The sequence below is a fragment of the Schistocerca gregaria genome, chromosome 3 (assembly GCF_023897955.1).
Source record: "Schistocerca gregaria isolate iqSchGreg1 chromosome 3, iqSchGreg1.2, whole genome shotgun sequence".
Lineage (NCBI taxonomy): Eukaryota > Metazoa > Arthropoda > Insecta > Orthoptera > Acrididae > Schistocerca > Schistocerca gregaria.
Genome location: NC_064922.1, coordinates 263,038,189 through 263,053,862, shown reverse-complemented (window position 1 = coordinate 263,053,862; position 15,674 = coordinate 263,038,189). Strand labels below are relative to the sequence as shown.

At 41.6% G+C, this 15,674-nt stretch overlaps 1 protein-coding gene across 1 annotated transcript in view; it reads left to right on the top strand.

The window, feature by feature from the left end:
• Positions 1 to 15,674, top strand: part of LOC126353912 (polycomb protein suz12-B) — a 257,886-nt gene that overhangs the window by 225,320 nt on the left and 16,892 nt on the right. The window contains exons 9-11 of the mRNA XM_050003144.1: positions 5,505 to 5,758; positions 6,444 to 6,629; positions 14,631 to 15,024. Of these exons, the coding sequence (XP_049859101.1) occupies positions 5,505 to 5,758; positions 6,444 to 6,629; positions 14,631 to 15,024 (834 nt within the window). The remainder of the gene's footprint in view (positions 1 to 5,504; positions 5,759 to 6,443; positions 6,630 to 14,630; positions 15,025 to 15,674) is intronic.

Below are 15,674 nucleotides of genomic sequence, written 5' to 3'. Positions count from 1 at the left end.
GCGGTGGCGACTGCATCTTTCAACACGATCAAGCACCTGCTCATAATGAGAGGCCTGAGGCGTAGTGGTTACATGACAATAACATCCCTGTAATGGACTGACCTGCACAGCGTCCTGATCTAAATCCTATAAAACACCTTTGTGATGGTTTGGAACGTTGACTTCGTGCCAGACCTCACCGACCGACATCGATACCTCTCGTCAATGCAGATCTCTCGTCCATGGAGAATGGACTGCCATTCCCCAAGAAACCTTCCATTACTGATGGAGGGCGCCACAAACTTGTAAGCCGTTTTCAGCCAGGTGTTAGGATACTTTTGATAACATAGTGTATGTTCTGCCATACTAGAGATACAGTTGAATATAAAATACAATTTCATTTCACCAGTTAGTGTCTGTCTCGGCTGACCAATGTGATTTGCTAATTCCTGGTCAGGAAAGTTATCCCCTGTCACAAACAAAGATTTGGCACCTCTTGCCATATCAGAGAAGAATGATGATGATAATGGTGGACTGTGCTTTTTTTTTTTTTTTTTTTTGTCAGCTTGGCTAAAGTTACCACATCTGTCTTTTTCTCTTTGGAAGAGGCATAGAGTTCATCATTTCACATTGTGTCTTCTAGGTGAAGCTATAAGACAACTTGTGAGAGTGCTGTACAGAGCAAGTCGTGGATAACATTGTCTAATTCACTGTGGCTACCTTTTTTCCATTGACAGATAACTAACAATCAGAAATGTGCACTGAGCAATAGCGAAACAATAATATAGAGTGGAGAACTTGCATTACGGAATCTTTTCCGAACTCAAAATATGACACACCATCTACATCTACATGATTACTCTGCAATTCACATTTAAGTGCTTGGCAGAGGGTTCATCGAACCACAATCATACTATCTTTCTACCATTCCACTCCCGAACAGCGCGCGGGAAAAACGAACACCTAAACCTTTCTGTTCGAGCTCTGATTTCTCTTATTTTATTTTGATGATCATTCCTACCTATGTAGGTTGGGCTCAACAAAATATTTTCGCATTCGGAAGAGAAAGTTGGTGACCGAAATTTCGTAAAAAGATCTCGCCGCGACGAAAAACGTCTTTGCTGTAATGACTTCCATCCCAATTCGCATATCATATGTGCCACACTCTCTCCCCTATTACGTGATAATACAAAACGAGCTGCCGCTTTTTGCACCCTTTTGATGTCCTCCGTCAATCCCACCTGGTAAGGATCCCACACCGCACATCAATATTCTAACAGAGGACGAACGAGTGTAGTGTAAGCTGTCTCTTTAGTGGACTTGTTGCATCTTCTGTGTGTCCTGCCAATGAAACGCAACATTTGGCTCGCCTTCCCCACAATATTATCTATGTGGTTTTTCCAACTGAAGTTTTTCGTAATTTTAACACCCAGGTACTTAGTTGGATTGACAGCCTTGAGAATTGTACTATTTATCGAGTAATCGAATTCCAGCTGATTTCTTTTGGAACTCATGTGGATAACCTCACACTTTTTGTTATTTAGCGTCAACTGCCACCTGCCACACCATACAGCAATCTTTTCTAAATCGCTTTGCAGCTGATACTGGTCTTCGGATGACCTTACTAGACGGTAAATTACAGCATCATCTGCGAACAACCTAAGAGAACTGCTCAGATTGTCACTCAGGTCATTTATATAGACCAGGAACAGCAGAGGTCCCAGGACGCTTCCCTGGGGAACACCTGATATCACTTCAGTTTTACTCGATGATTTTCTGTCTATTACTACGAACTGCGACCTTTCTGACAGGAAATCACGAATCCAGTCGCACAACTGAGACAATACCCCATAGGCTGCAGCTTGATTAGAAGTCGCTTGTGAGGAACGATGTCGAAAGCTTTCCGGAAATCTAGAAATACGGAATCAACTTGAGATCCCCTGTCGTTAGCGGCCATTACTTCGTGCGAATAAAGAGCTAGCTGCGTTGCACAAGAACAATGTTTTCTGGTACCATGCTGATTACGTATCAATAGATCATTCCCTTTGAGGTGATTCATAATGTTTGAATACAGTATATGCTCCAAAACCCTACTGCAAACCGACGTCAATGATATAGGTCTGTAGTTCGATGGATTACTCCTCCTACCCTTCTTAAACACTGGTGCGCCCTGCGCAATTCTCCAATTTGTAGGTACAGATCTATCGGTGAGCAAGCGGTTGTATATGATTGACAAACTGCTTATTTGCTTCTGTCTCGGGTTCTTCGGCCGACGTTCGTGTGATGATTTTGCTGACGTTTCGCCAGCACGAGTGGCTGGCATTGTCAAAGCTTCACCCTCCATTGCCGGAGGTGAACTGGAGCCGGGCTCGCGGCCGCAGACTATATGTACCTTGCGCGCCAACGTCCGAGGGCTTCTCCGCGGTCATTTCCGGTGCGTTTCTCCTCTTGCTACCTGCTACGGTCGTTCTCTGCAGTACGGGAAGCCAGGAGCCGTTTACCTTAAGGCTTTCTTCTTTCTTGTTGAAGCTGTTCCCGTGTTTGTGTATTTCTACAGCTTCTCTGTACAAGCGGGTGTGATAGTGCTTCTCTACAGCCAGAACTTCCGTGTCGGTGAATTTTATTACATGTACCTGGTCGGTCTCACTCAGTGCGTGTTCTGCCACGGCCGATTTTTCCACCTGTCCCAACCTGCAATGTCGCTTATGTTCTTTGATCCTGGTGTTGATTGATCTTCCAGTCATTCCGACATAAACTTTCCCGCATGTGCATGGTAAGCGGTATATTCCTGACATTGCAAGTGGGTCCCTTTTATCCTTTGCCGATCTAAGACATTCTTTGATCTTCCTTGTCGGTTTGAAAATTGTCTTTACGCCGTGCTTGTGTAATATACGGCCGATTCTGTCCGTCACTCTGGGAATGTATGGCAGAAAGGCCGTACCCGACATTTCTTTTTCTGGTTTCTTACTTCGCCGGTGGTTTGGCTCTGTTACACTTCTAATATCATTTGTGGAGTACCCATTTTCCTCAGAACACTTTCCAGGTGTTGCATTTCGCGTTTAAGGTGCTGCGGCTCACATATTCGTGCTGCTCGCGTTACGAGCGTCTGAATCATGCCTCTTTTCTGGCTCGGGTGGTGGTTTGACAGTTTGTGCAGATATCGGTCCGTGTGCGTCGGTTTTCGGTACACGCTATGTCCCAGGTTTTGGCCATCCCTTGTGACCAGCACATCTAGAAATGGTAGTTTTTTGTCCTTTTCCACTTCCATGGTAAATTTTATGTTGGCGTGGAGGTTGTTCAAGTGTCTTAGGAAGTCACCGAGCTGTTCTTCACCATGGCTCCACACGACGAAAGTATACAAGCACGGCGTAAAGACAATTTTCAAACCGACAAGGAAGATCAAAGAATGTCTTAGATCGGCAAAGGATAAAAGGGACCCACTTGCAATGTCAGGAATATACCGCTTACCATGCACATGCGGGAAAGTTTATGTCGGAATGACTGGAAGATCAATCAACACCAGGATCAAAGAACATAAGCGACATTGCAGGTTGGGACAGGTGGAAAAATCGGCCGTGGCAGAACACGCACCGACACGGAAGTTCTGGCTGTAGAGAAGCACTATCACACCCGCTTGTACAGAGAAGCTGTAGAAATACACAAACACGGGAACAGCTTCAACAAGAAAGAAGAAAGCCTTAAGGTAAACGGCTCCTGGCTTCCCGTACTGCAGAGAACGACCGTAGCAGGTAGCAAGAGGAGAAACGCACCGGAAATGACCGCGGAAATGACTGCGGAGAAGCCCTCGGACGTTGGCGCGCAAGGTACATATAGTCTGCGGCCGCGAGCCCGGCTCCAGTTCACCTCCGGCAATGGAGGGTGAAGCTTTGACAATGCCAGCCACTCGTCAGCAAAATCATCACACGAACGTCGGCCGAAGAACCCGAGACAGAAGCAAATAAGCAGTTTGTCAACAAGTGGCCACGAAAGTCTTAACAATTTTGTATATGATTGCTAAGTAGGGAGCTATTGTATCAGTGTAATCTGAAAGGAACCTAATCGGTATACAATCTGGACCTGAAGACTTGCGCGTATCAAGCGATTTGAGTTGCTTCGCAACCCCTAAGGTATCTACTTCTAAGAAACTCATACTGGCAGCTGTTCATGTTTCAAATTCTGGAATATTCCATTCGTCTTCCCTGGTGAAGGAATTTCGGAAAACTGCGTTCAATAACTCCGCTTTAGCGGCACAGTCGTCGGTAACAGTACCATCGGCACTGCGCAGCGAAGGTATTGACTGCGTCTTGCCGCTTGTGTACTTTACATATGGCCAGAATTTCTTCGGATTTTCTACTAAATTTCGAGACAATGTTTTGTTGTGGAACCTATTAAAAGCATCTTGCATCGAAGTCCTTGCCAAATTTCGCGCGCGTGTGTAAATTTTAGCCAATCTTCGGGATTTCGTGTTCTTCTGAATTTTGCACGCTTTTTCCGTTGCCTCTGCAACATTGTTCGGACCTGTTTTGTGTACCACGGGGGATCAATTCTGTCTTTTACCAATTTGAGGCATGAATCTCTCAATTGCTGTTGCTACTATATCTTTGAATTTGAGCCACATCTCTTTTTCTACATTTGCATAGTCAGTTCGGAAGGAATGGAGATTGTCTCTTAGGAAGACTTCTAGTGACACTTCATCTGCTTTTTTAAATAAAATTATTTTGCGTTTGTTTCGGGTGGATTTGGAAGAAATGGTAGTTTGTGATCACTAATCCCTGTATGTCATAATGCTCTCTATTAGCTTTGGATTGTTTGTAGCTAAGAGGTCAAATGTGTTTTTGCAACCATTTACAATTTGCGTGGGTTCGTGGACTAACTGCTCGAAATAATTTTTGGAGAAAGCATTTAGGACAATCTCGGAATATGTTTTCTGCCTACCACTGGTTTTGAACAAGTATTTTTGCCAACATATCGAGGGAAGGTTGAAGTCCCCACCAACTATAACTGTATGAGTGGGGTATTTATTAGTTACGAGACTTAAATTTTCTCTTAACTGTTCAGCAACTATATCATTGGAGTCTGGGGGTCGGTAGAAGGAGCCTATTATTAACTTAGTTCGGCTGTTGAGTATAACCTCCACCCATACCAATTCTCACCGAGTATCTACTTCGACTTCACTATAAGATAAACCACTACTGGCAGACACACACTTCACCACCAATTCTGCCTAATCTATCTTTCCTGAAAACTGTCTGAGGCTTCATAAAAATTTCTGCAAAAATTTAGCCAGCTTTCTGTACCTATAATGATTTCAGCTTCTGTGCTTTCTGTTAGCGCTTGAAGCTCGGGGACTTTCCCAGCACAACTACAACAGTGTGTGTGTGTGTGTGTGTGTGTGTGTGTGTGTGTGTGTGTGTAAAATACAGAATGATTTGAGTGGTAGTACTGAGCGTAGACTGTATATTGTAAATGTTATCTAAAATTTTATGTAACTGTGATCCTGTTTAAATTAGTGATATTGCTTACAGCCAATTCCACAAGGTGCCCGTATTGATGTAGCCATAAATGAATGCTATGACGGCTCATATACAGGAAGTCCACATGACCTCATATCACAACCTCCTGGGTTTGCATTTTCACGTAATGGCCCAGTTCGCCGAACTGCTGTGTCTAACATTCTTGTGTGCCGTCCAAAACGACCAAAACCTAGCCTTTCAGAATTCCTGGAGCTTGATGAGAATGAATTTGATGGTCAGCGGCCATACATAACTGGTCACAATAGGTGAGTCTTAGTGTTTTGTATACTTCTGTACAGATTAGGTCCATCTCAACATCCTGTGCATTCCCAGGCTCCTCATTTTCATTTACTATATTTCCATTGGCATTTAGTAACTGTACAGAATATTCCTACCACACCTCCTTGAATTCATTTACATTCTCAACTTCCTGTCTTTCATTGGTCATCCTGACATATACTATCGTGCCTCTTTCCTTATTTTCCTCATTGTCATTTCCCATCATTTTTGTGCACTGTTTCACCCACTTCTTTCTCTCCTACTACCATTTCATTGAAGTAAATGAAGGAGAAAGACATCATCATTGCTTACTTGTTAACAACGGTGAATTTCAATTTCACATAAGGTGCTTGTGACAAAACTGTGAAACTAATGTTTTTGGGTGACACGACAATTTGAACAAGATGGCTTCTCAGTTAACATACCTTCCACAGCAGTTAGTGGATAAAGGAGGGAAAATCATATGAATGTCCCAGTAACTGGTCATCGTGATATCATGAAGAATATGTGACACTGGTGATGAAATTCAGAGTAGAGAAACGTTTGATTTCATCAGTCACTGTGATGAGTTAGTGATAAATTCAGATGATTTTTTGTCCTTTCTCCGCTAGTTGCCTTGGGAGGCTTGTTATGTTGTGAAAGATGAGAACTTAACATTGTTGATATTTTCAGATTATATCACCATACAACAACATGCCTGCCAATTTATCCAAAGGAGATGGACGTGGATTCAGAAGGAGAACATGATCCTAAGTGGCTACAAACTAAAACAATGATGATGATTGATGAATTCACAGATGTGAATGAGGGTGAAAAGGAGCTCATGAAAATGTGGAACCTTCATGTTATGAAGCATGGGTAAGTTGTTGTTATTAACTTCCAGCTCACCCTTTGTTAATTCATTCATTACTATTTTTTTCCTCCTTAAGAATAAAATCTTTCACATTTTCCTCACAGAAACTGACCAACTTCACTGTAAAATCGATAAATTTAAGATTATTGATTTTTATACTTCAATCTTAACAAAAATATGTTTGCAGGGATGTAGCACAGATAAACGAAAACACTCTATTCTTTCATTTAATTTATCCCTATATTGTCCCTAATTGCTGAATATGTTCAGCTTACATTTTCAATTTTGTTGTGAGTAGTCTTTTGTGTGTAGCAGACGGAATATATAATAGTTTTGTCAACTTCCCTTGTACTTTAAAAGCACCTCATGACTACTTTGCAGAACTTCCCTTCATTAGTGTGGGAATTAAAATAATCACAGAAGAAACTGTGTTATTCACTGTGCTACGTTATCACCATATCTTGACAAAAAATCTCGAAGTTTTGGTCTTCTGTTGAATCAGCAATTGGTGTCTGTCCAGACACTCTGAGACCATAACGACATCGAAATAGGTTCAGGGAGACAAGGCAGAAATACTGAAAATCTTTTTCTTAAACTGTTTCACTGAGGAAGATGACACTCTAATTCATGCTGTAGATCATCGCACAGATATCGAAGTGACAGATAACAAATAAGTGGCCATGGTATAGAAAACCAACTGAACTAGCTCCTCTTCTAGCATATGTGAACAGTTGGTCACTAAAGGAGCAAAGTGTTACTTGTGAGTGGAAAAAAGTGCAGGTCTCTCTTGTTTTCTAGAAGGGTCGTCAAAGAAAAAACAAACAAACAAACGACCGCAGTCTCTGCAAGCTGAAGCCAGACTACAAGCAACAGCGCATGATGGGAGAGCAGGGTTGCCACAAGTTCTGGAAATCAGGGAACATCAGGGAATTTCAAACATGTCAGGGAAATCAAGGTAGTATCAGGGAAGTTTGAAGAAAATGCTGGAAAAGTCTCGTTATTCTGTCTCAGTAGATAAAGTGGTTTGTTTGCTCAGATGTCATGCATCATCACTGGCTGGGTGCAGCTGGGTATGTGTGCCGCTCCCTACTCCCTCATTTGTACTGCTCCTCTCCTTCCTAACCGCTCCCCTCAGCTTGCAGTCAGTGCTGCCACCAGTTTTTGCCGCTAGTCTAGCAACTACCGATGAGAGGCAGGAAGGCGTGAGGAGTGGTTTGTTTGGATCTGATTCTCAGAGACTAAGACGCAGTGGCTGGAGACGGTGGCCATGTGTGCATGAGTTGTGTCAGAGTAATTATGTGGAAGTGTGTTTTCTCTTGTTTTCTGACAAAGGCCATGGTCAAAAATTTAGTTGAGAGAGTGTGGTTGTCTTTTCTACGTGCCTATCTGTGGATCAGCGATCTTCTTCACGGAAAGTTGCTACCTATCCTCATAAGTGTTGATTCTCAGAATATTTGTGCAAATTACCTGTCACATGGGTTGATTACCGCAGTCTCATATCATCAACATGCTGTCTGTGACTCAGGATTAGCTGGCCGCACCAGTGGACTTCCATGATGAGCCAAAACTGTAGGCCATTTCTGCTGGTATCTCTAATGGATTGGGCTTTCCAGTCTGAGGCCCAACGTTTCCCACTAACGTGCAAGCCCTGCCTGTTGGATCTAGTCTTACCGTACTGCCTGCAGGCTGGGTCTGTCTGTGTGTTGCATAATGTGGTGTATTTTCATCATGGACCCAGGATTACGGTGCTGCTCAGCAGGCAGAGGCCACACATGATGGATTTCAGGAATTCTGACTGCCTCACCACAAATACATTGTACAGTGTGGCATTTTATTGACATTTTATTTATTCTAGTACATTTTGGCACATTGAAAGTAGTCAATATATTAGGAAGTATGGACGGTAAGAAGAAAATTGTGGCAGTCGTTGGCTGATTGTAAGCTGTGTACTCATATTTCTTGTAAGAAAAATCACACAATACCTGCAAAATGAAATGATTGTGTGGCATTGACGGCTAGGGGGCTCCATACAGGGAAGTTCAGCTGGCAGGTTTTAAGTCTTTGTTCAGGTGATGCCACATTGGCCGACTTGCACATTGGTGATAATGAATTGATGATGATGATGATGATGATGATGATGATGATGATGATGATAACATAACACTCGAGTCCACAAGTGTAGAAAATCTCCAACCCAAGCGGGAATCGAATCCGAGTCCGCTGCATGGTAGGCAAACGCGTTTCCACTCGGCTAAGCAGGTGGATACTCAATACCGCTAAAATAATAGACCTAACACAGTGGTTAATAATTGACAATAACGAATATAGTAGAACCAACATTTTATTGGCAGTCACCTAGTGTTTATTTACCCAAGTCTTCCCCACTTCTTTCAAGATGCCTACTTTTCTCTGGTGTTATTTATGAAATCATTGAAAGTATTTTAATTCTTTCTTGTGACTCCAAGGAAATGCATATTTTTGTCACCAAATGTGTTTTGTTTTATTGAAATAAAATAACACCAGTTAAGGAAACACACATACCATTTGACTTACTTTCTCCATCTAAATACAGCTCATAACAAAATATGTTGATGTTAGTACTGAACAGTTTTGCTCACATGCTTAGAAATACAGAAGTCCCTACATTTTTTGTCAGCTTATGTCTTTACTCACCCTTGAGATCTCAACATTTGTCAGGGAAAAATGCTGAAACTTGTCTGGAAATCAGGCAGATTCACTTGGAGAAACTTGGGGCAGCCCTAGAGAGGCAAATGGGTGGGAATAAGGGGGAGGCTGGGTCGGAGAGTGGGAGAGGTAGTCGGGTGGGAGTGAGGGATGGTAAAGTGCTCCTAGAGGGAGCATGCAGGGACAAGGTGGAGAGAGGATAGGGCAACTAGTTGCAGTCACGAGGTTACAGGGATGGTGGGGGAGAGGGGTGGGGGGTAATGGAAAAGGAGAGACATAAAAAAGACTGGGTGTGTTAATGGAGTAAAGCTGTGTAGTGCTGGAATAGGAACAGGGAAGGGGCTAGATGGGTAAGGATAATGACTGATGAAGGTTGAGGCCAGGAGGGTTAGGTTGCAGTCACAGACGCTCCGATGTTGGTGGATTCCGTTGACGACTGACATGGGCCAGAGATGGCCAATCTTTTCAAATCAGTATGCCATTATGTGCACGGTTAACTATAGCTGATCCTTTCTCATGAACACACATACTTAGATGATAATCAGTGATACTCAGATAGTTTGTTTTCTTCGGTCAAACCTACAGACATTCTCACACATGAAATATGGAGCATGAGAAACTGATAAGTTTAGACCAAGAAAGATTGAGTTTGTGGCATCCTGAGGATGAAATTATAATAATCAGGATATAGTGCGGAATCTATGAACTGAAATAGCAGGTTTATTCAAAACATCAAATAGGTAAAATCTTTACTAGAATTTTTAGGCATAGACTATAACCTCAAAAATTAATTTGTTCAAGTCAAGAGGATGGTATATCTTATATGCTTATAACTATTGCACAGGATCTCTTGTGTGCTGGGTTGTCATTAGTGGTGTACAAATTATTATTATTGATATTGTTAATATGAAGTTGTCTGCAACTGTGGTGTAAGATATGTATTTCCACTTTTAAATGCTGTAGGTTGAGTATCTTATGCTACACCTTATGCTTGCCTTTCACTGATGTGCTATATGACAGTCATGGAAGGTTAATTGATGTACGTCAGCACAACTTTAAATACATACAGTGAAACAGAGTTTTATAATTTGCATTTCAAGATCACTATAAATTATCTTGGATAACAGAACGTTTCTCCAGTCATCTCATATTTGTAGAACTTGTTTGGTTATTCTGATAACTGAGGGCAAAGTATCGTACTCGCCATGTTTTTTTATGAGACAGGAAAGCTTTTTTAGGTGTGTGATTATAGCCTGGAAAAATAATTTGGTCAAGAGATAAGGATGGCTCATCTTTTTTCTTAAAGCTAATGTAGATCTTTTTGGGTTGTGGTAGGTGGACATCAGCTGTCTACAATTTTTTTTATTACTGCTTACTGGTGTTGTTTTTATGACAGTAAGGTGGTGATTCTGTTATATGAAATGGGTTGCAAATACGGTGTATGTGTATGTTTCCACTTTCAGTGCTTTGGGTGTTCAGAGTATCATACACTGAATTTTTTCTGCCTTTCACACTGATACTGAATGACAGTCTTGGAAGGTTATTTGACGTACACCTGCACAGCATTAAACAAATTCAGCAAAACAGATTTCGAGTAAGCCCCTCTACTTATAAAGGTGTGATGTGAGGTCTATTAAAAAGTTCAATTCTCACATTAAAGATGTAGTTCTGGTTCAAGTGAAACCAGAAATGACACTTTAATATTTGACATCTGTTGATTACATCTTTCTAATAATTCGGCCTATACCACATTCTGAAAAATACAGTTTCAAAATGTTTGTGTTATATGTTAGATGTTATTTACGATGCTCTAAATATGAATGTAAAATCTAATATTTTCACTCTTGCACCTCAAATACATGTTCTAGGAAAGTTTTAATTTTTTCTAAACCAAATTTTGAAGTTGTGCAAGTGCACTAAAAGACACTGTAATATTGAGTTTCTTTATTAAAAGCAACACTCATTCTGAAATGATACTGCTACCAGGAATGTTGTTACTTCCTTTCTCAAATCTGGTGGATAAGTATTTAGAGAACAGTGAAGTGTACTAGAATCTGAATATCCAGCCAGTACTGCATTAATTTGCTCCATTTTTAAAACAAAATGAGTTGCTGTGAAACAAAAACTCTTTCATTAATTAATTAATCAATTAATTAATTAATTAATTAGATAATACTTACTCCCTTACAAACAAATTTTATTCATGTGTCGTATGTACTTTCACCATGTAAATTAACCATTATGTGTTCATAACTTCATTGGCAAAAGCTTTGCAGACCAAAGTTGTACATCCTGCCACTGTAGCATAATAAACCACACTCTGAACATGTTTTGGAAAGATCATTAGTGCAGTATATCAGTGAAATTACATATATTCATAATACACACAAATAAATATGAAAAACATCAGTTATGACCCATTAGTTTCCAAGGTTGTGGTCCCTTCTGATGCTAATTGCTAGTGAGAGAAGAAAGTGGTGTAGCAAAGTTAGAATGTTTTTAACTGTTGTAGCATGGTGTTTTTCCCTTCATCTCATATATTTGTAAAACTTGTCTGGTTGTTCCAGTAATTGAAGACAGAGTCTACAGTACTCGCCGTGTTCATTTCGAGACATATACAGCTCATTTACATGCATCTTATAACAGCAAAAGCCACATTGCAGCATTCGTCTCCAAGCACAGAGGTGTCGTGGTATCCATCCCATCCTTAGAGTTTAAAATATAGCGTACTTCGTACACAAAATAGATTCTGTCCTAACCTAATCTCCTCTAACCCGTCAAAAACTGACGAATGAGATTGGACGCACTGTGACCAATCTGTCTGTCGATGTTATCGTGTGGCCTCTGATGACCGTCGTCGGAGCCTTACAGCAATGTAGGATATATTGCAGTGAGCATTCCCACCTGCACGGTCCAGAAAAGATGTGAAGCAGCCATTGAAATGAAGAACATTGTGTTGGGCGGCATGCTCCGCAACAGGGTGGTCCAGTTGTTTCTTGGACACAGTTTTTCAATGGCCATTTATGCGGGCAGTCAGTTTATTGGTCGTCATGCCCACATAGAATGCAGCACAGTGGTTGCAGCTTAGCTTCTAGATCACATGACTGGTTTCACAGATGGCCATGCCTTTGATGGGATAGGTAATGTTTGTGACCGGACTGAAGTAGGTGGTGACGAGAGGAAGTATGGGACAGGTTTTGCATCTAGGTCTGTTATAGGGATATGAGCCATGAGGCTAAGGGCTGGGAGCAGGGGTTACATAGTGATGGACAAGGATATTGTGTAGGTTTGATTGGCGGCGGAATATCAATGTGGGAGGGATGGGAAGTATAGTGGGTGAGACATTTCTTATTTCAGGGCACGACAAGACTTAGTCGAAACCCTTGCAGAGAATGTAATAGAGTTGCTCCAGTCCAGGTTGGTACAGAGTCATGAGGGGGATGCGCCTCTGTGACCGGATGTTGGGACTTTGGGAAGTGGTGGGTGAGTGGGAAGTTAAGGCATGGGAGATCTGATTTTGTTCAGGGTTGGGAGTATAATTACAGTCTGTAAAGGCCTCAGCGAGACCCTCGGTATATTTCGTGTGGGATCGCTCGTCACTGCAGATGCAATGGCCATGGGTAGCTGGGCTGTATATAATGGGTGGCAGCTGCCAAAGTGGAGGTATTGCTGGTGGTTGGTAGGTTTGATATAGACAGAGGTACACATATAGCCATCTTTGAGGTGCAGGTCAACATCAAGGAAGCTGGCTTGTTGGGTTGAGTAGGACCAGGTGAAATGAATGGGGGAGAAGGTGTTGGGATTCTGGAGGTATGTGGCTAGGATGTCCTCTCCCTCGATCCAGATCAGAGATGTCATCAGTGTATCTGAACCAAATGAGGTGTTAGAGACTGGGTGATTAGTACAGATTCCTCTAGGTAGCCCATGAATAGGTTGACATAGGATGGTGCCATGAGAGTATCCATAACTGTACCCCAGATTTGTTTGTATGTAATGCCTTCAAAGGAGAAGTGTGTGAGGATATAGGTGGTCATTGTGATTAAGAAGGGGGTTGTTGGTTTGGAATCAGTCAGGCATTGGGAAAGGTAGTGTTCAATAGTAGTAAGGCCATGGGCACTAGGGATGTTAGGGTAAAATGTGGTGGCATCAGTAGTGATGAGCAGGGCACCATGTGGTAAAGGGACAAACTGTCAAGAGTTGGTGGAGGAAATGGTTGGTATCTTTTATATAGTGGAGTAGGCTGCCGGTAAGGGGCTGAAGATTCTCTCAGTGGGGGCACAGTAACTGGCCACTATGGGGCCTCGTGTGTGGTTGGGTTTATGGACTTGAGGAAGCATTTAGAAGGTAGGAGTATGGGGAGTGGTAGGGGTGAGGAGAGAGATGGACTCCAGGGAAAGGTTCTGGGATGGGCGTAAGGATTTGAGGAGACACTGGAGATCCTGTGGGATTTCTGTAATGAGATCACAGTGGCAATGTTTGTAGGTGGATAAATCTGAGAGCAGGGGGAATCCTTCTGCCAGGTAATCCTTGTGGTTCAAAACAAGTGGTGGAGCCTTTGGCAGCAGGTAGGATTGCAAGATCGGGATCAGTTTTTATGTGGTGGATTGTGGTTCTTTCAGCAGATGTGAGGTTTTTCTATTGTCTGATAATCTTCAGTTTTAATTTTATAAAATTTTGCATAAACAAAACAGTTTTACTAACTAATATTCATTTCTTGACCAGGGATGACTTCTTTGAGTGTCATTATTTTTATCTAGTTGGATATTAAATATTTGCATTTGCATTCTATATTTATATACATACATAGTTTGGAGCTGCATGCAATTCTGAATGTGTTGGAGAAATTTGGTTGGAATCAATCACTTAGTTTTAGTAACTGGTAGAATTTGTAATATTCAAACTGGGATGCAATTTGCCCATTCCCCCTTTCCTTTGGCATGCTAATATCTCTGTAGCAGAGAGTGTGAATAAGTTATTCAGTGAGACAGCAGCTGTTGTCCTTTCCCTTCCACGTTCAATTGAGCTAGTGCTTTATTTGTAGGAACCTCAATTTCAGCTAGACACTAAACTCTTGAAGTTCCATTATGATGTATAGATCTAATCATTCAGTAAGCTTTTCTACCAATTTTTTCACAGCTCAAGAAGACAGCCTTTAGGTCACCTACCACTTGCTGTGCATCATAAGTTTATATATTATTGATATTTTACAATACTGATGTATAATTTTTAAATCTAAAGCTTTTGTGATGAATTTGACCTCGTACCTAAATTTGCTGATGAGGTCACAATCAAATGACTCACTTTTGCTTTTTATTTTACAGATATGTCGGTGACTGCCAGATTCCGTTGGCTTGTACAATGTTTTTGCAAGCTAAGGGAAAGGAGCTGTTGCAGAAGAATTTATATCGCAATTTTGTGCTTCACATGTGTAGCTTGTTTGACTTTGGTCTGGTGAGTCCTGTTACACACTATACAACCATCCAGCGCTTACAAGAACTTATTAGTGAAAGTGGTGACGTACGCAATATATTACAAGAGTCGTGGCAGACACAACGCAAGATGTGGGAGCTTCAAGGAGCAGCCGGTGGTGAAGCTCCTCCAACTCCACGCCGAAAATCGCCACCGAAAACGGCTACAGCTCCTGCATCATCACAGTCAGGCTCTTCAGTCTCTTCACACCAACAGCTGCAAGGTGGCATAGCGAGCCCACATCAGGTGAGCAGAACTGAAATTTGTTTAATCACGTTTGTTTTTACAGTGTCCTAACTACATTTGCTGTAGTCCAGTGATGAAAAAGAGTTTTGTTTCTGTAACTTCAATATACATTCAAATTATCTGCCTGTTGCACTTTAAGTCGATAAAATAAACTAGACGAAGAAACAAGTTGATGACAGAAGCCGTCACTGGTGGTTTTGTTTCTGTCCACTGCTTCAAATTACAGGAAAACTGTAAAAATTTATGAAAATAAAAATTCGCTTATTCAAAACACAATGAAAAAATGTAACAATATTATGAAAAGGATAATTGCCACACATCATATGGCAGAGATGCTGAGTCGCAGATAAGTGCAACAAGAAGACTGTCACAAAATAAGCGTTTGGCCAACAAGGCCTCTGTCAAAAATAGGCGCGACATACATACATACATACATACATACATACATACATACATACATATGCATGCAAATGAAACTTGCCCAAACATGGTCAGAGTCTCTGGCAGCTGAGTCCAGACTAACAGACTAAGTTGCCAGAGACTGTGTGTGTGTGTGTGTGTGTGTGTGTGTGTGTGTGTGTGTGTGTGTGTGTATGTGTAAAAGCTTATTTCGTGACAGTCTTTTTGTTGTGCCTATCTGCGACTCGGCA